The sequence below is a fragment of the Triturus cristatus genome, chromosome 10 (genome assembly GCF_964204655.1).
Source record: "Triturus cristatus chromosome 10, aTriCri1.1, whole genome shotgun sequence".
Taxonomy (NCBI): Eukaryota; Metazoa; Chordata; class Amphibia; order Caudata; family Salamandridae; genus Triturus; species Triturus cristatus.
In genome coordinates, this window is record NC_140593.1 from 324,895,808 (window position 1) to 324,920,046 (window position 24,239).

The 24,239-nt window shown below is 41.4% G+C and overlaps 1 protein-coding gene across 1 annotated transcript in view; it reads right to left on the reverse strand.

Moving 5' to 3' along the window:
- The window catches only part of MRC1 (mannose receptor C-type 1), an 841,411-nt gene that overhangs the window by 575,057 nt on the left and 242,115 nt on the right, over nucleotides 1-24,239 (reverse strand). The window contains exons 10-11 of the mRNA XM_085631521.1: nucleotides 16,393-16,508; nucleotides 10,523-10,671 (exon numbers count right to left, since the gene is read on the reverse strand). Of these exons, the coding sequence (XP_085487647.1) occupies nucleotides 10,523-10,671; nucleotides 16,393-16,508 (265 nt within the window). The remainder of the gene's footprint in view (nucleotides 1-10,522; nucleotides 10,672-16,392; nucleotides 16,509-24,239) is intronic.

Sequence of the window (24,239 nt, forward strand, 5' to 3'; positions counted from 1 at the left end):
GTATCAATGTGGACTTTCAACAGGGTACAGCGCCCAACCAACATTTTCTACCCTTCACATTCCCACCAGACAAAGACGATTGACTGTCAGGAGCACTATTGTCTCAGGTACTCCCCTCTCCGTCCCCGGGAACGTTGTACAGATTTCCCCCAAACCTCCAGGTCGGACCGCAGTTTAGCATCTGCGCTAACATGATGAAACTGTAATTCCTCAGCCGTTGACCACTCTGAGACATCCCAAAACCATAGATCCACCATGGGGGAACTCACTTCCTTCCAGATAATAACAACTCTCTTCCTGCCCAGAATCGGGGGCAACTGTAAGAAGCAGAACACTGTCTTGTGCTTCTTGGCCCGAGCAATATTCCCAAACAAGCAATGCTGTGGGACTAGTTCCCACGCCAGGGAAACAGGTCATTCGCTAAAGCGTGATGCTCGAGAATCCTGCTATATGTATGTATTTTTGGATGATAATTTTGGGAAAACAGGGGGCTGGAAAATTGCTAACAGTCTGTTTAGGCCATACCTAAAGAGCAAGTATTAAAAGGAAACATGTACTGCACAGTTGTGATGCATTAAAGGTAGGAGGAAAAATGTGTCAGGCTAAAGGAGGTCTGCATAACCCCTAAAGTCACTCTTTATTTTCGTATTCTTTGGTTGTGGTGAAACTAGAGGAGTAGAGGTACCACTAAGTGTGGCAGACAGAAGCAACAATATGCCCTCCACAAGGCCTTCATCGGAGGCAGAAACTGTAGCACTCTATGTCCCCCAGGAGGAAGCATTAGCGACTGCAGGACAGCCCGGGTTCTCTTTACACCACCACAACTATATCTATTCATTGAAACTTTCTCTGTGACGTAAGGTTTACTACTGAACGTGTGTCAAAGCCAATAGATAGGATTTTTCAGAACGAAATATAAAATGTGTTCAAATGCCTGATAACAGTACTGACATAGCTGTTCGCAGTGCTGTAGGGAAGCTTACCTTATCCTTATAAAAGGGAACATATGCATGATTAATTTCATGGCAATCTACACAACTGGCTGAACTGATTCATATGTATAGCCACAGTGAGAATTTCAACATGAGATGAAATATAGCAAAGATAGTGAACTGACAATAGTTTTACTACACTACCACCATGTGACCTTTCCCATCCTGTTTCAATTATTTCAGCCCTTGCTTTTTATTTCCAAAAAGCATTACGGGAAGTGAGTGGAAAATGGTGGCAAATGTTATTTAAGGTCAATACCCATGACTTTATTTAATTCAAATATGTTGTTAAAGGAGTCCCTGTCCCCTGAATTATGTGCTGGTGGGCCCAATAGGTACCCACAGCACATATTGACTATTAGTTGAAGCAAAATATGGGGTGTTGTGGTTTTAGGGGTTACTAGTCCACAAACCATAAAAGGTGCCTCAGACCTACAGAGTCTAATCTGTATTTCAGGTGTTGGTTGGCCATTGAGACCTTTCCATAGGGAGCATCCCAGTAGTTTGTGGGGCCTTTTAAGATGGTGTTGCCAATGATTTTATTCTCTGCTATTTTGAACAGATTTGTAATACTGTGCATAGTATTTAGTTGTGCATGCTTTAAAGTACTTTTCCTTTTTTTAAAACTGAACACTGATTTATTATGTCTTGTGTGGGCACGTTATAAGCTTCTAACCCGCAGTACCTCCCTGGGTACGTCTTAGACTGCTGTGCCCTGCTACTCTGAGAGTCAAGTGCTAAAATGGGTATTTGGTTCTCCCTCTGAAGCTCAAAAGCACAGGAGCTCCAGGACAACAGAAGCAAAAGACCCCAACTGTCTCAACTGAAGCCAATAATACCATTTGCCCCAGGACCAAATAACCTGGATTTCACACGAGACACTATCCTGAATGACACATTCCATACCATCCACTCTGCTGACATATATGCATAGGCTACTATTTTGTTTTATCTGACATCTGACATACTTGGCCACATTTAAATCAACCTATCACTAGCAGTAACGTGACATGTAAGAGACTCTGTCTGAGCACTTACTGTCAACAACAGGTACCAACTTAACAAGTAACTGACTCTGCCCCAGTCCTGCTACCTTCACTGACACATATGTGTGCCAATGACTAACTCTGTGCCTTTTTTTTAAGGAAACAGTGGTTTCATATGGATTGAAACCAACCAAGCCACATTGACCTTGATTAATGATATGCTTGATATGACTGACTTTACTCCATTACTACTGGCTTTCTGAAAGCATTAGCCAGGCAAGTGATGGAATGTGTCCATCCCATGCCAGCCTCTCCATGATGTCAACCTGATCTCTGAAGCCTCATAATTAACATTCTGCATAATTATGCATTAAATAATTAAGGTGTGACCTAACAATATTAAAATGTGTGTTTATCATTTACATAAAATCTAGATGGTGAACACATCTAGCGATTATAAGCGGCACCGGAGTTTAATCAAATGGGTAATTCATAAAGTTATGCTAACCTTAGTTTGCTAGCAGCCATATTAGAAAGTAACATGGCTCAAGTTAAAGGCTGAAAGTCTGCAGATTTAATTTCTGCTTACATTACATGTTTTATGTTTCCCACATAAGGTGCTGTTTTGGGGACTTTTCTGTATGTTTATTGTATTAGACGACTGATAGTGAGGCCCTCAGAAAATTTCCCCTAGATGGGAGAATCGAATCGTGGGAAGAGCTGTAGTTCCAGACAACAAGCCCAGTGACACATCAAAGGACATAGTAATGCAGGGACAATAGTGTTGTCCAGAGAAAGAGGGGAGTTCACCTGCTCCCATAAAGGGACAAGCTCTGATCCGCCCACAAGTGTGCGAATGACCCGGAAGATTGCATGAAGAATCTCGGAGAAAATATTATGTGTTCCTTAGTATTAGGGAGATGCTTTCTTGGCTTCTAGTGGAGAAAATCCACACTCGCACCCGAAATAGTCTTTCTCACCGAGACAAGGCTCAACCTCACATCCACCCCAGACATCGCCACATCAGTACCCGAACAGGACCGCGTCAAAAAACCTGGAGGACAACTCGCTATCATTTAAAAAGACACCATCCAGTGCACCACCTCCAAGGACAACCACACCCCAGTCATGTAACACCTTAACTTTAGGCTCCAGACCAACGATTAGAGGCACCCTTGCCCACCGGCTCCCTGGACCACACCCAGCTGTCCTCCATCACTGACCTCATCGCACCCCAACAACTTTATATTCCTCGGTGATCTCAATTTCCATCTCAGGTGATCACAGAGACACCAACACCGCCAACTACCTTGAATGAATGAACAACAAAGGACTCACCCAACTTGTTCACTACCCCACTCACATCGCAGGACACATGTTGAACTCCATATTTACCTCCAGAAATTGCGTAAAATACAGCCTTTTCACCGAACTTACCTGGACCACTGTATGATCCATTACAATGTCACCTGCCCTCTCACCACTGCCCATGCTCAGCAACCCCCCCTCACTACTGCTGAAGCAAAATATCCAAGACCTAATGGACCAACGCCCTTAATGGCTCTGTTCCTGACACCACCACATCCCTTGACAAGAGTGTCAGGAACTTCACCTAGATCTCGAATTGCACAGACAACATCCCCCCATCAAAGAGAGAGACCACAGGAGATCCAAAAAACAGGCCACTTGGTGCACCGGAGAACTTAAAGCAGCAAAATGCATCTGCAAACAACAGGAAACAAGATGGAGCACTGCCAAGGACACAACTGACAGAACCTCCTTCAAGACCTCCCAAAAACCTCTACCACTGGGTACTAAGGAAGAAGCGAGATGCCCAACTGCTCACATTGACTCCAGATCCAACCACAGCAAGGAACTCTTAAACATCATCAAGGAGTTCTCCAATCCTGCAGCTGCAGAAAAGGGCATCCCCCCTCCCAGGAGATCTGTGACAACCTTGATAATTTCTTCTACGACAAGATTTCCACCATCTGCAAAATCATTGAACCCAATCACAGCACCAAGACTGCCCTGATCGTAGCCACCGACAACATCTGAGCCCTCCTTGACCAGGAAGAGAAGGCAGCCCTGAGCCTCCTTTCAACACCGTATCACACCGCACGCTGATTGCCAGGCTGCACAGCATCGGTATACAAGGAGACCCTCTCAGATGGATTGCTTCTATGCTCACCAGAAAAACTCTGATTGTCTGCCTACCGCCTTTCACTTCTGAGCCGAAGGAAATCACCTGCAGTGTTCCTCAGTGCTCTCCCCTCAGCCCCACCCTCTTCAACACCTTCATGACACCCATGGCCAACATTGTCAGATCCATTTGACTCAACAGCATATCATATGCAGACGACACTCAACTCATTCTACCTCTCTTCAAGGACCCCACCAGCACCAGAACCAGCTTCCACAAATTCATGATGAGCATCACCAACTGAAAGAGAAACAACTGCCTGAAGCTCAACACTGATAAAACAGAAGTGCTCATTTTCGGCAATAGTAACACTCTCTGGAATGCTTCCTGGTGCCTCGCTGAACTAGGAACAGCACCCTCCCCATCATACCATGCCAGAAACCTCATCATCATCCTTGATAGCAAGCCTATCATGAAGTCTCAGATCAAACCAGTCTCCTTTGTCTGTTTTGTAACTCTGCACATGCTACGAAAGATCTTCAAGTGGCTCCCCTGAACACTAGACGCACCATCAGACAAGCCCTCATCACCAGCAGACTGGACTATGGCAATGCTCTCAACTCAGAAACTGCACTCCTCCTCCAGAGACTACAGCCCATTCAGAACTCTGCAGCCATACTCGTCCTTGACCTCCCCCCATGGATCCACATCACACCTCACCTCAAGGAACTCCACTGACTTCCCGTACAGAAGAGATGCCAGTTCAAGTTGATAACCCATGCATACAGGGCCCTACACAACCTAGGACTGACCTACACCAACCACTGCCTGAACTTCCACCAACCATCCAGACAAATATGCTCTGCCTCCCTCCTGCTCACCCACACTTCCTGCATCAACAGAAGCATGAGCGGAGGATACTTCTTCTCCTACCTCGCAGTGAAGAAATGAAATATTCTCCCCATAGAGCTCTGGATCTCCCCTTCTCTACCAAAATACCAAAAAGCGTTCAAGTCCTGGCTATTTGACTGAGCCCCTCGGACCCAACAAGTGCCTGGATACCCTCTCAGATGATTAGCTTAGCTATACAGATCGATTTGATTGATTGAGATCTATTCCTTCCTCTTCTGATTTCCCTTGCCTGAGTGTGAGGGTTTTATGCTGGATCATTCATATTGTCTTGATAAATGCCTTCATTTGGCTTCTAATGCTGACACCTTCCTTTTCCTATCCCCTGCTAATGCCCATTTCTTTGCATAATTTAGAATAAGGAATTCCCTTCAGGGAACACATCTTTTTAGTGTTTTGTATTCTTAATGGAATCTCAATATGTGTTTTCTTGTATGTTATAATAATAAGAATTTCTCAATAATCTTAACTTGTAATAAGACTACTGGATCGTTATGATTATTTAGGACAATTGACAGCATTTTACTAAATTTGATAACAAATCTTTTGAGTTCCTTTACAATTTTCCATCTTGTTGCCTGTTAGCCCACATTTGTTTCACTGTTTATGGAAATATATTCAAATGTTAGCACCTAAACTTCTCTCTACGTCGACTAACAAAGGTTGATACGACCGGTGGCGTGGTTTGCTTGATTTTTACACCCAGAGACTGAGATTCAAGAACCCCTGTTTCCTCATCTGTTAGTGTCTTGAACCTAACGCTTCTGACCTTTCAAAGATATTAGCTGGAATAGTTACTGAATGCATCCCAGACCTACAAATGACACTGCTCCAACCATTCTAGCCAGCATTGTGCAAGCATTTTCTATGACACTTGACCAAATCTGCCTCAGTCACACTGGTCTTTAGAGGCACAGGTTTATGGTGGGACAGACACTGCCTCTGGCCCAATGTCTTCTGAAAGTAGTGGCTGGGTTGACTGGCTCTACATCTTTCATGTCGTCCTTTCAGATGTGTTGGCCTAGCATTTGGGTCACTGCTAAACCAGCCCTAGCATAATTTGTAGGCAATAGTTGTACATGTGACCAGCAGTGCCACGGGCATCACCTTTTAGAGGAGTTATTGAAATGTGACTGACTATCTCCCTGTCCTAAATAAACTTTTGACAGACTCAGAGGTAAGATTAGCATATAACAGACTTCTCCAAAGAGTTAACAGCCATATGGCCCAAACTACCACAGCCAAACCAGCTTTTTGAAACGAACCCATTGATGCTTAAAGTTGTATCCACCTCCATCTGAATCCTTCTCACTCTTGCCCCAGTATCAACCACACATTAGCCCTAAAATACAAAGCTTGAAGAAGTGTAATCTGAAGGAAGGATTAAAAAGCAATTGGAGAATCTGAACAAATTTCCTTGCTAAAAAAATAATAAGAATAAAAATAAAATGCTTATGTAATTGCAACCAGATTCATTCTAGAATATTTTAGTTTTTAAAACCGTAAATAAAAATTAACATAACATGCATAAATAAAAAGGTGTTTCTACTAAATGACTATTACATGACATTAAATCGGATTGTTGAGCCATCCTCTAAGAGGGTAATTCATATTTTGCCAGGTGATTGCTGCAGCACTTCAGCGAATTTTTTTGGAAAGAAGTTAGAAATGATCACACCGACTATTCACCTAGTGAGGCAATCAGAGGAGAAGATCGAAGTGAAGGTGAAAAAGCTTTGATGACTGCACTGCATAATTTGTCAATCAGGATGTGATTGTAGAGAAAGTCACCTCCATCATTAGTAATTTCAACTCTACTTCTTTTGCTGATTTTGTTACTTTATTGAAGATCCAAGGGGGTTTTGATGACGTGGCACATTCTGTAAAAGACTTCATTAATTTCTCTTTTAGCTCAAGTACCATCCTGGAAAACCTAAATAGCGGCATGTCACATATCTTTTTTGATGAAATCATGTTTAGTTTATCTAGATAGGAAGAGTTACCGACAGCTACGGAATATCCTTTTATTATTAAACGTTCATGGAAAAACTACCAAAGCTCAATTACAGTTCTATCTGGTGGAAAAATAACATCTTTGGATAATGGCTGTTGTGCTTTCAACATAGTAGAACAGACACATATGTGTCCAAACTTCTTTCATCAACATTTTGAAAACAAAGTGTCATATTTATGAAGGTTTTGCATTGCCCTTGTGCCATGCGAGGGGGCACATAGGTGATGCAAAACCTAAATTGGATTCATCAAGCCTCACAAGGCCACCTTGCATGGCTTTGATTGACTTGATAAATCCAGTGCAACGCAACACAGCGCACATCATGGTGTTGTGTTACTATGCCCTGGGAAGGTGTCCATGGGTGGAGTGAGGGTGTTCCCACGCATCCTCCCATGTATTTTGGTGAATTCCCAGATTTATAAACACTGGTAAACCTGGGACTGCGTTAAAATGCTACACCTCCCCCAGGTGAGGCGTAACGAGGAGAAATATATTTATTTCTTCTTGTTGCCTCCCCATTCTATGTGTGCTGCATAAGAGGCAAATGCATCTCAGGATAGTATTTGTGCAGGAAGGTGTTCCTTCCTGCATAAAAACAATCCTGCTTACAACGCAGGCCCCCTTGCACCATGGTGAAAGAGGGCCAGCATTGTTGCTAAGCTGCACAATGTGCGCCAGCACCGGGAAATGACAGGAATTAATATTGTTAAGTACAGCGCATTCCTGCCCTTTCACTATCACGCAGTGCAGCAAGGTGACTTGCTTCACTGTGCTGTGTCATCATTTCATAAATATGCCCCAAATGATTCTGCTCCATTAATGCTGTTGGATTTATTAGCAGATCTTGGCATCCTTGACTACGCCACTCTTTTGGAAATGGTGGAGGAAGTGGTGCTGATGTCATAACAAGTGTTACATGGTGCGAATCTTTTATTAGCACTAGGCAGACGAGAGTATGCATTGGTCAACACAAAACCACCTCTGCTTCTATCCCGCATGCAGTACTTCAAACACTAGTTTTTTGCCACAGTCTCTGATCAGCTTTTATGGTGGGCCCTCCCAACAGCTTTTAAAATTCTAGAAAACTGACTTGCGGAAAGATGACATTCAAATAATGTTTCACCTAAATAAGGACCCAAAAACAGACTGAAGAAAGACAGAAAGCATTTTCGTAGCTATTGAGTTCAGTTCAGTTATTTTGGGCCTGATTGTGAGTTCCTGTTAATATTCCAGCCTATACATAATACTCCTGTTTACGCATGGGTCCGAATTAAGAGTTTGAAGATATTTAATACATTCAATATTTATCGGGTGCATTAAATAACTTAAGGCTCATTACATTTCACCAGGTCAAACCTGCCAGGGTAAAACCTACAGTATTTACTGTACACATGAGGATTTTGGAGCACTAAACACCAACATCCGCATGTTACTCCCCATGAACTCTTGATAGGTGTTATTTATCATACCTGAGTAATAACGTAGCCTATTGTACCATTATTTATCTGGGGTAATAAATGTAGGTGCATCCCAGAATGTCCACTCCCCAGGCACACTAAATCAAATCAATCATCGCCATCTTGAACACTGCCTGTTGTTAAACTCAAGAGTTAATACATTTGCAACGAGTCACCTCTTGCATAACTTATCAGCCTTTTCGATCCCAACAGAACAAAATTAAACTTATGGATGTCCTCTCCCTGATGTCAAAAGCTATAAAAAAATCAGTGATGCTCAAGCCTCAGCTGGGTTTAGTAGGTGGCTCTAGACAGTGTGTAAAATGTTCCACAGACATTGCTTTGGGCAAACTTCAACAAGTAAATCCATCTGGAAAATCTCCATCCAGCTGTATTGCTAATAGTTGGAAACAATTTCACACTAGTCGATTGTAAAACCAGAACAAGTGTTGGTCCCAAGATTTTCCGGGAGAGATAGCACAATCAATGCATAGGTCAGGGAATTTAGATTTCATTACTCCGTGTTTTTGGAGGTGTCAGAACTTCTCGCTAAACCGCACACACACCCAATTCTTTTAAGGCTGAAGCCATTCAAGGGGGTTGTTCTTAAGGCGCCGAACTCCAATTCTCCTTACATAATGCCCAAATACTAGAAAGTGTATTGCATCTGTATTGCGGGCTAGCCTGTTGATTGTACAATAATATTTTAACACATTGGCTGCTCTAGTGACATTATATATATATATATATATATATATATATATATATATATATATATATATATATACATTATATACATCATGAAAGGTTGTCTCCAAAATGCCCTGATGAAGTTTATGTTTGTCAGTGTGCCAAAAGGGATCCCACGCCTGGTGGATATTATTTAAAAATAAACATTTGAGATAGGAGACAAAATCCTGTAAGTGCCAGAGGTGTTGAAAAAGAGTTTGCCAGTAAAATTCCACGTAGCAGCTGAGCGATGTCACGGTTGTTGGTTGCCACCATTTGGGTAGAAACAGAGCACAGCAAAGCATAGTTACTAGCCATTTCAAAAGCCAACATGCACGAATTGTAGGTCTTGCAAAACTGCACAAACAGCAAACACAAACTCAGTGAGAAGAGGTCATGTCTTAAATTGAAGCCTTTGCACTGGCTTAGTACACAGGTGAGGGAGGCATTCAAAGTTCTTTCACTGACTCATACAAGCGTGCATGTCGATGCTCATATGAATTTGAAACACGTGCTGCAGCTCTCCCAGCTCATGCATTTGTTAAGATCTAGCAATACCATTTTGGTAGTACCGCCAAGCACAGGAAGAGTGAGCTGTGCTTTTCTGGCACAGAAATGTACCCTTTGAAATGAGCTGCCACAAAATATGGCACTTAATAAATGACTTATATTCTTAGGGGAATGTTATTAAAATACACCTATTTTAAGAAAGCTAGACCAGATTGCATTTTGATGTCCTTTTCAATTTAGTGCTTATAAATGGAAATGGTCATAGCTATCAAATGAAATTATTAATTTGCAAAACAGGTACTTTTTAAATTGTGATGCTGATACAAACACACATTTATCATCCAGACCAACTAAAGTGGAGGTATGTATTGCTTCATTTTGTCTTGCAAAGAGCTTAAGAGTGAATAAGCAGAAATTAACTATGCAGTGTCACTTTGAACCATTTCTCATTGAGGTGACTTATTTAGGGAATCCATGTTCAATCCACCCTCAAAACGGGTTTGCTCAGCCTTTGCTGGTTGCCACTTACTTGTGTATCCAGCATAAACACATGTTGAGGTCAGTCTCACCCCCATCCTCTTTCCCTACCCCATCTCAATATCTCTGAATCTTCTCCAGCAGACAATGGCCCTGTCTCTGGTCGCTAATTTGTTTCCCTATCCTATCCAGCAACAACACATGGTATGCAGCATCAGCATTGGAATGGTTAGCCCTTCGCACCAGAATACCAGAATATGAATTCTGTTTGTACAGAGAACATGCACAGTGGCCCAATACTATACCTGGCATTTCTGAATTCCAGTGAGTGAAGACAACTGCCTCTTCAATCGTCCATTTAAATGTCCCTTTCTCCTGTATGTCTGAGAGTCCTATCCAGTAATACTTATCAGGCCTCAGTCCAATAATGCTTGTCAGATAGGCTTGTTCATACCTATTGAATAACATGAGGAGAAACAGAACAAAGTGGCTGGTATTACTAGGTAGGTGTGGAAATACAGCTTCTAGAAGAGGTATAGTGCAATAGTGGGCTGGTGTGATCAAAGGCATGGCTTTTTTCAACTTCTAACTCTACTTCAGACACTGACTATCTTTGTGATTTGAAGCAAATGTATAAATGGCATTTTTCACAAGTTTAATTAATATCACTTTGATGATAGTATTAATAAGAGTGTTCCGTTTTGACATCGTGAAAATGAGATTTATCTTTGGACATTTTGCCTTACTGTTAACTCAAATTATTAGCAACCTTCCTGATTTTCCACTCTTAAAACGAGACCTCTATAAAAACACCTCATTGATTCCAAATGTATTTTTCATAGATTAACAACAAACGCTGCTTCTTCTTACTTGTTGAAGAGTAGTGCATATTATTATGATGGCCAAAATAGAATGGGAAAGCACCCACAAACTATTTAAAAATCAGGAAAGACAGAGCCAAAATTGAATACTTATGAAACAGCACAGGTATTCTCTTTAAGGATAAGGATATTTTGCATGAATTTGTAACCATTTATATTCCCAGAAACACAAACACTACAATAAGATTTGACTTAATATTTCAATCCATTGCCTCACATTCTTCTCATCATATTGATTTTGATCCACTTGGGGATTATATTTTGCTCTAAGAAATAACTCATGCAGTCTCAATACTGCGTAGAGGGAAAGCTCCTCAGTCTGATGGCTTCACTATTGAATTTTATAGTTATTTCGCCAAACATCTCCTTCCCAATCTTTTACATTTTTTTAACTCTTTTGTCACTAAAGGGACTTCTCAGGGCTCCTTTCAGGATGCCATGATTTGTTGAATTCCAAAAGACAACAAAGATCTCTCACAATGCAAACATTAGTGTCCCATCACTTTAGTCAATATGGATTACAACATTTTTGCTAAGATTTCTACCTGATCTAATAGGTCCTGAACAGGCCGGCTTTCTTAAAGGTCGATTGGCTTCAGCTAATGCTCAAGTCTTTTTCAACTCCCTAAGCAAGGCCTCTACACTGGATCATCCTGTTGCTGTTATTGATCAGGACTCAGAAAAAGCTTTTGGTTGGATCAGTTGGTACTTTATGTTTCAGGCATTAAAATGGATTGGTTTTCCAACCAAATTGATTGCTTTAATATCCTTGTTATATACAGGTCCTAAAGGTCTAATTTTTGTTAATGCTATACTTTCCTTTTTTCTGAAGGGTACGTCAAGGTTGTCCATGATCCCCTTTTGTTTATTATAGCACGTGAATCTTTTTTAACACAAATTTGGCATGCTGTGCAATGTATAGGTTTTCAAACTGGGTCACAACAAATTAAGATGTCAATTTATGCTGATGACATTCTTCTATATTGTTCAAATCTTACAGTTTCTCGTCCCCCTTTCCTTCAGCAAGTTAGTGCTTTTTTTCACTTGTCGGGTTATTGACTTAACTCTGAAAATTGTGAAGTGCTACCTTTAAATGAACTGTGTAATAAACAACTTTTTGTATACATAGGGTTTGCCTGGCAACCCACCAAGATAAAGTATTTAGGATTGCGTTTCTTGCAGACCAGAATTTTGACTATATTATCGAGACACTATGTGATAGTATTGCCCGATGGCATTCACTTTTTCTTTCTTGGTGGGGTAGGATTGACTCTTCTAAAATTATGCTCACTCCCCTGATATAATATGTTATTGCTATAATTCCTGTTTATTTCCCTAGTTATTATTTTAAGAAAAATGTTTCTCTTTAATTAAAATTTCTTTGGAAAGGTAGGTCTCCTCGTATAGCTTTGTCCTCATTAAAAAAAGATAAATCTAATAGAGGCCTTTAATTTCCAGATTTTAAAAACTATAACTATGCTTTCTCTTTGAAGCAGGCTACTCGTTGGGTTTCTTCAGACCTCCCCTTACACCCTCCTTTGTGGCTACAGTTAAAGAAATATCTCATTGCCTCTTTCGAAACCTCTTTAACCTACTACATTTACCTCACTTGCTATCAACAAGAATCCATTTGGCATAATAAATCTCTACAAATGAAGAATAATTCCCTATATTGAAAAGTTGGCAAGCCAGGGCTTTATGTTGGATATCACAACTTTTTTCTGATTACGTACTTTCAACCTTTTCTGATCTCCAAACACAATTATTTTTGTCATCTACTTCCAAGTCACAATATAAACTTTTATGCACCTCGCTTAACCAATACATTTCCAGATTGCCGGCTGCTACCCTCCCCCATATCTACCATTTCTTTCCCTTGCTCAACAACATTCCATCAGCATCTGTTATTTATAAATCATTACAAATAACCTCAGATAAAGCCAAGACAAAACCTTAATTAGCATGGGAAAAGGATTTGGTGGAATGTTGGCCTACTATTTTATTGGATAAGATTTGGCTTAAACCCTATGAGAACTGCGAATACTACACAAACCCTTTACTTTGTCTTTTCCCTTTGTTACTTACACTCGTCACCCTAAAGTCCTTTTCTCCAGGTGCAATCTCATCTTGTTGGTCCTTTTCATGTTGAACTGCAGATCTTAAGCATATGTTATTTGAATGCCCTGCTATTCATCATTTTTTGGAAATTGGTCTGGACTCAAATTAATAAGATTTTTAGAGTTACTATTCCTTTATCCTTCACTATTTTTTTCTTAGCTAGTTTGGCTCCTCAATGGTCTCACTTAACTCGAGGCTATAAGTAATGAGTTTCATTATTGGCTGGTGCATTGATTTAATTACGTCAAATTGGAAACAAGCTCAAAATGTCACTTTCAGGCCCTGGTGGAATGTCATTTGTTTTCACCATAGACTGGACACCAACTATGTCACTCCTATTTCTCTAGCTATAAATAGAGATCGTTAATGGCTTCCACTTACCAAGTACTTATCCTTTTGTGCCTCTTCGTCCAATACCATGAATACTGTGCCAGATAAAGTATGGAAGCCACCTTGAATATTATAAACCTGTTTTTAATATTATTTGTTTTGCCGTTTCTTGTTATAATGTCTACAGTTTCTTAGCTATTGTTATATTTTTATATTTGATACAGTATGGTACATATTGCTCTTCTTTTCCTTCCCCCTTTTCTTTTATTACTATACAGTTGCTTAAGCGTAGAATTTCCATCTTCTTGTATTTTTATCTATTGTTATCAACTATTTAATGCTCTTATGCTTATTAGTTCTGTTATGGCATATGTTCATTGTTGTATCTCTGTTCTTGTCTGTTTTCAAATAAACTCAAACTTAAAAAAAAAATAACCATTGATTTCCAAATACTTGATAATAAAGGAGTACTGTAGATGTTGCTTTTACTTTGGGCACTTCTATGATTGTAACCCATACTTTATTGTGTTCACTTTTAAATAAAATGAGATGTATAGTAATTGGTAGTGTTTAAAATCACTAATTCTATTACATCTAATAATGGGTTATAGAAGCATGGTGTACAATGGTATGGTTAGACCAGTCTATACCACTGCCAGCCAGGGGGAGACAGGAAGAGAAGGACACTTGAAGACAAGGTACACACCGGATAGGTATTGATGGTAGTAGTCCTTTAGAGTGCAATAACAACACATGTTTCATTATCGTGCTTTTAACTTATTTTCTTTTAATCTTTCTTTATTCTTTTTATTATTGCAAGATCTGAAAAGCTTGAATGCCTTGGCCTCATCTCTGGAGAAAGGCACCTTCTTATACTCAGATCTCAAATGATCAGATAATAAATGACATAGATTCTGAGAGGTTCTTTAGCAGGAATCACATTCAGTTCCTGAATTCTCAAATATATTCAATGACAATTAATTTCACCTCATCTGAATATTAAGACCTAGAAAAGCACAATATCAGTTCATAACCTCAGAAACCGCTCTCTGTCTGCACAACAGTCAGCTAACTTCCCTCTTTTATGAACATGTAAAGAGTCAGACAGAGCAAAGCAATGTCCTTAAGTTTCAGTATCTTTTTGCGCACCAAAATTGTGCAAATACCTTAATTTATGAAAAATAATTCAATTTGCAAATTAGAGTTAATATTGAAACAGTATAGTATAGTGAAATATCACATGGGAGTAAATCTGCTCTCAGGGACATGGCGTAAGTGTTCCAGGGGGTGAAAGTCAGGAAATTTGGTGATAACCACAGCCTCATAATATATTAAAGGGAAGATTTCCTAACAATTCACGTTGTGGGTGCACCACTTTTTTGGCACAGGCACGACACATATTGTTATTTGTGATTTATAAAGCCATGCAAATCGGATTTGTTTGGCTTTGCATTGAATTTTTCACATAAAGCAACTGCGTTGCTTTGCATTAGGGAGGTGTTCCATGGGAGGATAATAGGCATTCCCATGTATCCACCCATGGGTTTTGGCGCATTTTCAGATTTACTAAATCTAGTTTGGCCTGGGCAGAGTTTTCAGGGTTCTGCAAAAGGGCACCGCTTCTTTCTGCCACTCAAGTAGATTTTCAACTCTAGCTGCAGCTTCCTCAACACAAACTTATGGCTTCTCGAAGCGAGCAGTCGCGACCATCCGTGACCGCCCATGTTGAAAAATCTTGCTGGGAGGTGGTCTAGCATTGGATTTATCTTGCTCTTGCCCGACAACCTAAAGCTGGCATCCGTGAGTGAGGAAAAAACACCGCCCTACGGAGTTGAGTTGTTCAGAACTCCGTGTGCTCCGCAGAGCGTGGAGTGCGGAAAACTCCACAAACTCAGTGAACGGAGCGGAATTCACTGCCCAGGCCTAAAGCTTGTATACCTGGGAATGCGTCAAAATGCTATGCATTCCCTAGTGAGGTGTAACAAGGATAAATAGCTTTATTTATCCTATTTATTTCCTCTTTCCATGCATGCTACAGAATTCAGCATGCATACAAACAGGAAAATGCCTTTAAGGATGGTTATTGTGCAGGATGGTATCCCTTACTGCACAAAAATAATCCTGCCTGTGATACAGGCACCCCTGCATTATGGGGCAAGGGTGTTTGCATTGGCACTAGGCAGCACACAGTGCGGCAGCGCTAGGAGACAGCAGAAATGAGCCATATCTTGGTAACTGTAAGTAAATATGCCCCTGAGTGTAAGAGGACTTTTCCATGGGACATTTCCATCTTGGATGTGGTGAGAGATTTACTCCTATTACAGGCATGAGCAAATCTTTATCCTGGGTAGCAATAGAGAAGAAACACACTTAAAATTGGTGGGTATTCATGAGAACGGTTTTCTCCTCGAGGAACCATATTTTCCCGGTCAAGTAAAATTAAAAAGTTAGCATGCACACTTTTCGTGAGCATTCACACATGCATTATTGTACTCTATGTAAACGTAAGCATGTGTCACTGCGTATTTCTAGGAGTACTGTGGGAAAGCTGCAATGTTGTAGCTTCCCAGGAGTTCTTATAGAATTCTTTGAGAAGTTCACAAATGTATAAATCTACACCCAAACTTAAATGGCAGTTTACAAGTGTGCTTTTGTGACCGTTTGGGAATCAGGCACTGATTGAATTTAAACATGTTAAATGCAGAGGAGAAAAATGGGGAACAGGTGAACTTGATGTTCAAAGCTCTTCTGGGAGAGAGGAGAAAAGACTACATAAAATGGAAATTATTCAAATAGTACGTTAGAAATGTTGTCACAGATCACATCATCAGATGTACACACAGTACCTGTCTCGAACAGTAGCTAGAAAGGCATTGTGCTTTATGCATGTGTCATTGGCCTCTGAAAAGGTTTCCGCTTGTTGAGTCAACAGGTAACAGTAGTAGCCATGTCTGTTCCAGCCCTGTAATGAAAAGAATCATAATTGGGGCACATTAGAGATCTGTAGAAGAGGATGCACATTCTACACAATTCTGCTGAAGGGAGAATTTAAACATCTGAAGATGTGCGTTTGCTTATTCAAGATATACCAAAGGAATTAGGTCAGTAGCAAATCCGTCCAATCTGATATACAGCCATCCTAATATTTATAAACCAAGAAAATCCACAGTGGTAAATCACAGTCAATGAGTAGAAAGTGGAAAGTTCAAGGTGTGGGTCAGCTTGTAAATTTGTGAATTCCCACAACATCTACATGTACTCCTGTGACTGCAGTAACTCTCTTCCCTGATGGGAAGGGGAACGGATCATGTCCAAATTTGGTGGAGGTGCTGGGGAAGGGCTTTCTTCATGCGAAAAATCGTTATCCCATGCTCACTGTTACACATGGTTTGCGATTATCAAACAATTGTAAAGGCACATTCAGGTGACGCTGTAGAACTCCAGCCAGCATTTTACACTTTTTTTGTGAGTTGGGTACGTAGTGTGCCTTCGGCCAGAATCTTTTGCACTAAGGAACATTTCGAAAATATTTGTATTAAGGTAGTAGTTATTTTTTAAAGATTGTATTGGTTTTTAAAGAGACAAAATCATGATCCAAGAGACATTACTACGTAAAGTGTTATGATGTCCTCAATTAATTTTGTCAAAAAGGCACAAACACATTTTTAACCCTTTGTCCAGAGTAGACCCACCTGCCCCTCCATCCTCCTCCAAGTTTAATGAATTAGTAGAAATATTAAATTATTTTATTCACAATCACATGGACTTTGTCAACCCAGCCTCTTACGCAGCAGAAGGAGTTATACACTGACCAATGTGTAGCCTGGGCAAGTTGTAACAGGCCTGGCCTCTTACAATCTGCTTGACCGCAACATCCCATGGATGTCTCCGATCAGTGGTGGCTTCTCCGCTAAGGTGGAGATGCATTGCCCCACTGCTTTTTTGCAGTGTAAAAACTGAATATTAAAAAGATAATGACATAGTGTTATTATCATTTTATTTTTCCCTGCTGAATCAGTTTTGCAAATGGGGCTGCTCTGCTCACAGAGGAGCAGGGGGAGAAGTAGTAGGCACACTGTAAGTGCGAATAACGGTTTGGCTGGTTGCCTTGGGCCGGCCAAACCGTCATGTGCACTCTGCAAGTTCTCCACCCAGGCTATACTACAGCCTGGGTGGAGAACATGCACAGGTTCCCACTGCCTGTCTGAGCAACGAACCATGATGCTCAGACCAATCACAACGCTGCATTGCAGCATTGTGATTGGCTTAGGAGAGCTTGTGTGCTTCCTACTTCCGTTCCGGCCGGGAGAGACGATGGAGAGAGACACGGTTAAAAGGTAAGTATATTTTTTTCCTTCTTGCCAACTCCGATCCATGCCAGCCGCCACTAGCTCCGACATGAGTGGGAAATGCACTGGATGAAGAAGTGGCTCTGTGCATGTCAAAAGGGGAGGAAATAACTACATTTACCATCACTGTAGCTCCAGGCGTGGTGTATCCTGCCTGACTAAAACTCCCCTCACCTAAATCAAATCTCTCCAAAACATTCCCCAGAAATGATCAGCTCACCCTATCGAAGGAATTTTCTACATCAAATACTCTATGAAGAGCATATTAGACTGTCTTTCCTTGGCTTGGTTATTATTACAGTATCTGCTTCAGCCATGAAGGGGACCAATGTCCCCAATAAGGTCAAAGATCTGAGCAACTCTGTTAATGGGGGAGTGGCTCTTTATTTACAAATTCCACATAAAATCCCACACTATAACATCACTTTATCTGTATAATTGCAGTAAGCAACTCAGAGATTGCCTTTGGTCCCTAAATCAGTCTTGTGTTCAGATGTGACTGTAAAAAATACCAAATTATCCTAAAACACATGTAGGGCCTTTTCCTCTCCGTCACTATACAGGAAGCAATAAAAGTTTCAGAGCAGGCTTGACATCCACCAGTTGTCAAATACCAATGTTCCATTTGCGCCCCTCAAAACTAGTAGCATGTCTACTTTGAGATTCGTTTACATCAGCCAGGAAGTAAGTATTGACTTTTTCAAGAGTCAGAAGAAAAGAGATGCAACATCATAGTTTCAACCCACTCATGAGAGTAATGATCATTCGCTTATGGAAAGGGACTTAAGATACTTTTTATGCTATCAGATATATAACATCTCAGATAAATTAGAGCACCATAAGTCTGGCAGTCCGATCAGGCGTCCTCTATATAAGTCTTGAAGGGAGGCCATATTATTTCAAATGTATGTACTCTCCCTTATAGCTGATACTTTTTCCACTGCGGAAAAAGTCTGTGGCCTCTTTAAATTGCCCCTACGGGTTGGGCTGCACTAGTTCCCGCTCTGCTTTGTCCCGAACTGCCAGCAAGGAAACGTTTCCCTACAAAAGCACCTTCAATTCATCAAAGCGAGCCACTCTGGATAGCTTGGTGGTGGCATTCATCCCCATGCATTGCAAAATGAATTAAACTATTCCTCATCTATTTGCAACATCTTGGATTAGGTATTTAACCAGTTTATATTCATGTTCCCGCTTTACATCTCCTATTGTTCAAATAGTCACAATCCCAAGAGCCTTGTCTGTTATGGAGATGGAGCTAATGTCTGCCTCTCTTTTGTGAACCAAAAAGGTGTGTGATACTTAGACATGGTCCATCCTCTAATATGTGTGGTCGGCATGTGAGTAAAATATGTAGTCCCTCTTCCTAAAAAGAAACACTCTTTAGCACTTCCTAGAATCTCTTGTCCACTAGGATGTCATTAAAATAACTGAGTGCATCAGTTTAATAAAATGTACTTTCAACACCAAGGGAGCCTCCTCAAAGCAATCTAGTCTGCACTGTAGTTTCACTAAGAAGTATTGTCCCCGGTTACTTGCCTGCAAGGCTTCTATTATGAGGTTTCCGTCTCCCAGCCTACCTTTGACTATAACACAACAGCGCTTCTCATCAAGGATCACCTCCTAAGGATGAAAAGAAGCTTGTTGTGAAATAGTATAGCCACCCAGCACTGTTTGTTATCTGCATAGGTATAGCATTGGCTGTGTTAGTGTTCCTATAGAAGCAGAGTCAAGATTTAGTATATAGCTGGGTCCAAACTGAATTGGCATTGTGGGCAAAAGAATGATGGGTTGCAATGCTATCATGAGTGATTGCCAATGGTTAGACTTATTGCAAGCATTCCTCCCATTGCATTTTCTGTGTTTGTGGTAGTGTTTAGACCTAAAACCTCCTGGTGTCCCCCTTCGTTTGATGTGTTTCCTGCAGCACCACTACCTCTGCATTGTCAGAAGCCAAAAAGACATGTGCTCTAGCCATTTTCACAGGAAATTTAAACCCCTTGACATCAATATACTACATGGTATGATAGGGTCCGAGGTCATCTATCCATTACAGTATGTGTGTTGACTTTTCTAATGCCTAAATCCACCCTCATCCCAAGTATCCTTCAAAACTCTACCTACCAATAGAACCCAAAAGCTTCACACATAGAATATAACAATGTCTTAGAAAAATAATGAACTCACTTAGCCACTAACCTTAGTGACCTGATTCTGGTGGGAGTGATGAACTTTCCACCAAGCCCCCCACTGTACAACACACAGTGCTTCACAATGCCAAATGGGGGAAAGTGGGTTTGGAACGAGATAGAATAAAATACTGCTTCTGAGTTTTACTGTTCTCTCTTGGTGTGGTATTCTATATTACTTCTAATGGCTATCAACTGGTAATGCTTCTCTTGGGCTTCTTGAATATGTAAATAGAAGGGCAGCATCATTATTATTCTGAGGGCAGTCACAGAATAAGACCGCCCACACAATGTTATGCCCACTCCTTGACACCTTGTGCTCCTAGCTGAGCTGTTTTTTCACCTTGGTCTTTTTGAATAGTGCAGTGGAACCCTACATACATTGCATCAGACATATGTTTTGGAGACATATCTTGTTACTATAAGATTCTATCTCCAGTTTTTTAAAGCTCTCAACTTGTATTCTCTTGGGTAGATTTCCCCAGTAGATCACAATAGTTGGCAAGCACTTAACTCAACTGCTCCTGGAATTTGACAAAATCACAGACTATATAGTTGTTGCTATTACCCACTTCGAGATGAAACACCCTGTGCACTTCAATGTCTCAATTAGAATAGCAAATATTCTTAAATGTCATATGACAAAACAACATTAATTATCATCTGATCAGATGTTCTCTCACAGTCTCTTTTGTTATATTTTACTAAGGACAATAATAAGACTTTTCTTCTTTCTTTGACCTCCTGCCCAGACTACTGGCACTATTGAGGAGATGCTGAGAGGGGCTTAAAACGATTCTAGGAGCAGCACGTTAAAACGAGTATTCCAAGTCTAGAAGCAGGACAGCAGAACACATTACCCTTTTTAAAAAAAAAAGGTTTCTTGTATTTTCTTTCCGGTTACTGGTTTTGTGACTGGGCAATAAAGTGAAAGCAGAAGTCTGGAGAGATGAAGGCTGGCTTGCAACAAGGTATGTGCCTTCACTAGCAGGAGAGTCTCTACAAAGGGAAGCTTTCTATCACTGTGCTCTGCAGAAATAGAAACACCTCTAGGCATGGGACCACCTTTTATACAGAACTATGCTCAAGATGGTTACCAGTACTATGTGACTTACTATAATCTCATGACAGCTGGGACTTTAAGTAGCCTTGAGACTGTCCATCCTTCACAGCATCCTCTGGTGAATTACATGTTCCAATTGAGGTTACCAGAGATGACTGTAGAAAAGTGTGCCTAAAGGACACAGAGCGTGGACCTTTCTTCAATGGCAGGGGACAGAGAGATGATATGGGTAGGAGCATGTCACCAACTTTCTGGTTTCTGAAAGTAGGTGCATAAGACATTATGACAACAATGTATATTGGAACTCTATCACCTCCTTGACTTCTTTGTCCAACTAGGCATGCTCTTTCTATTCCAACTGTGTCCTTCCCTTGAAGTTTAAAATCTGTGAGAAGCCCCACATATTTTAAAATGTCAGTACCGTCAACCATCTCCTTCAAGTTCCAGACTCACCTTGTCTAACCTGGCCCTATTTTCTAGGTCATTGCATTTCAACAGGAGGAACACATGTAAGGATTTGCTCCCCACCCGATCTCTTCCCATTCAACCTGCAGCTGAATCACTCACTAATATCTTTTCCTAAATTTCTAGAACACAGCCTCCTATTTGAATCACTTCTCTAAATTTCAGAAAGGCATCAGAAAAGCGTTTCTTTAAGCCACACATCTCTTGCTAGGATCATCTTAGCATTCTTTTTTGGGGTTCAAAGGCATGGTCATAGATCATTTTAGTAAGAAGTTCAACATTCCCTTTAGAAGCTATTGAAAGAGAGGATGAGCATGATCCATGTGCATGTGCATTTTCTGCAGGAAGGGTGGCATGGGTATGTAACTGCTTATGTCCTTGAGAACTCTGGTGGTGGTGCATCTTTTTATCCAAGGACAGATCGAGTTGACATCAGGGCCGGACTGGCCGTAGCGGGCACTGGGCGTTTCCCCGGTGGGCCACCGGGGTGGGGGGCCGGTTTTGGGCCCCTGGGGGCCATTTTTGTCACCAGGGGCTGGCAATATCGGCCCCAATAACAAAACCGGCCGAATCCGGCCTGAGCAAACAGCTGCACTCACCTCCCCCCAAGGGGGGGGGCAGGCAGAGCAGTTAGCCAAAGCTGGTTTCGGTTCCCAGTCCGGCCCTGGTTGACATCTGCTTTGCATTACTTGGCAAGTGGCCATCTGAGATCAGACCTTCTGTGTTCTACCTCTTCCTTATGGGCATACTAGTTGTGATGAATTTCCATGTCTATAGTCATGCATGTAGAAGTAGAATGTCCTTACTTACTGAGGAATTGTCTTAAATGGAGTACCTCCTAAGAGCTTACCAGAAAAGGAGGGTCCGTTTCTACAGACCTCTACCAATCCTCAGCTAATGCCACCTCACCCAGTCTCCATCACCAGAAACTTCCTTCACCTAGCCAGACAGTCTTCTCTCTGACTTTTAGTCATCTATAAGTCAAGCAACATGGCTGGTTTAGCTGGTCATGATGTATGCTGGTCCTCTGCCGTAAATGGCACTGAGACCACTTCAACTCCACTGTCATATTTTTAAAGGAAATGGCAGTTCTCTGCTGGACCAACAAGTGTTTTATAAGACATGGTGGTTCTTCGGCCCCAGACACTAACAGTCTCAATGCAGCATTGGACAGACAGCTGTCATCTCCAGTACATCCCGGGCTTCACAGTCTATGTTTACCTCAATGGGAGACCAACATAAATCTGGTAATGCCACTTGTAGTGGGGAAGGGGAGGCACAGCTCTCTCATTCCAGTGCAAGGCTGGCACTGGGGTGGATGTGCACCTCATCCTCAATCCGAGCTGCTGGGGTCTGCGTACCACCATCCTCTGCACATGGTTATTGTGCAGTCTCCACTAGGTGCACCCAGAGCCTCTAATGTTCATTGTTCCTTGATCAGCAATCTTAAGGACACTTTGCCCCCAGCTCAGCCTAACCCCATCGTCGCCAACGACAATCTTAATAACTGGCTTGAACTTGCACTTAACTGTGTTCTTCCTAAGAAGGAAATCTCAGACAATGTGGGAGCAAAAAAAAATCCTTGGTATTCCCAAAAACTACGCCAGCTAAAACAGATATGTAAAAGGCACGAAAGAAGTTGGAGGAAGGATTTCTCCGCTGCTAGTAAAATCAAATACCAAGAAGCTATCAAAGTCTATAAAAATGAAATTAAAAACACTCAAGCCCTGTACTATCAAGGAAAAATCTCATCTGCTAACTCTCCTCATGAGATATTTAAAATTGCCAAGTCCCTTCTTACACCCCTTACCCCCCTTAATGTCTCAGACAATGCTCAATCGCGGTGTGATCAAATTGCTGATTTCTTCTCAGAAAAGATACAAACCATCTATAATTCCTTCTCTCCTACAATTGCTCCACAAGCGCTTGCATCAATTGATATAATCACTCCCGACATCCCCATCCTGTTGGAGGAATTCCTGCCTCTGGATCTTAATACCCTGCAAAGGTTGCTCAGAGAGCTCAAATCGGGTTCCCCCTTAGATGCCACCCCCCCTACTATTCTCCATAAAATTTCGGAGGTGGTGTCACCAGTCATACTTGGTTGTATAAATACATCATTTAAAACTGGGATTGTGCCACTGCAATGGAAACATGCTAAGGTGAAAGCACTCCTAAAGAAACCGAACCTGGATCCAGATAACGGCGGAAATTATCGACCAATCTCCTTACTGCCAGGAGTCAGTAAACTTGCAGAGAGGTCCCACAGGGATCTTCCCTAAGCCCCACGATGTTCAATGTCTATATGAGCTTGTTGGCTGAAACAGTATACCCATTTGGGGTTCAGATTGTTACATACGCCGACGACACACAATTAATTATCTCCTTGAAGAAATCCAACCACCTGGACCCTGATCTAGCCGCCTGCCTTGAGAAAGTCTTTAACTGGATGAGTGGTTCCTTTTGAAACTTAACAGATCTAAGACCGAACTCCTGCTTTTGGGGAAGTCTGCTCCCCCAAATGTAGATCACCTGTGGCCCAGTTGCCTTGGTCCCCCCCCTGCCCCTTAAAAAACGAATAAAGAGTCTAGGAGTCTGGATTGATTGCAATCTCGATTTTAGAGAGC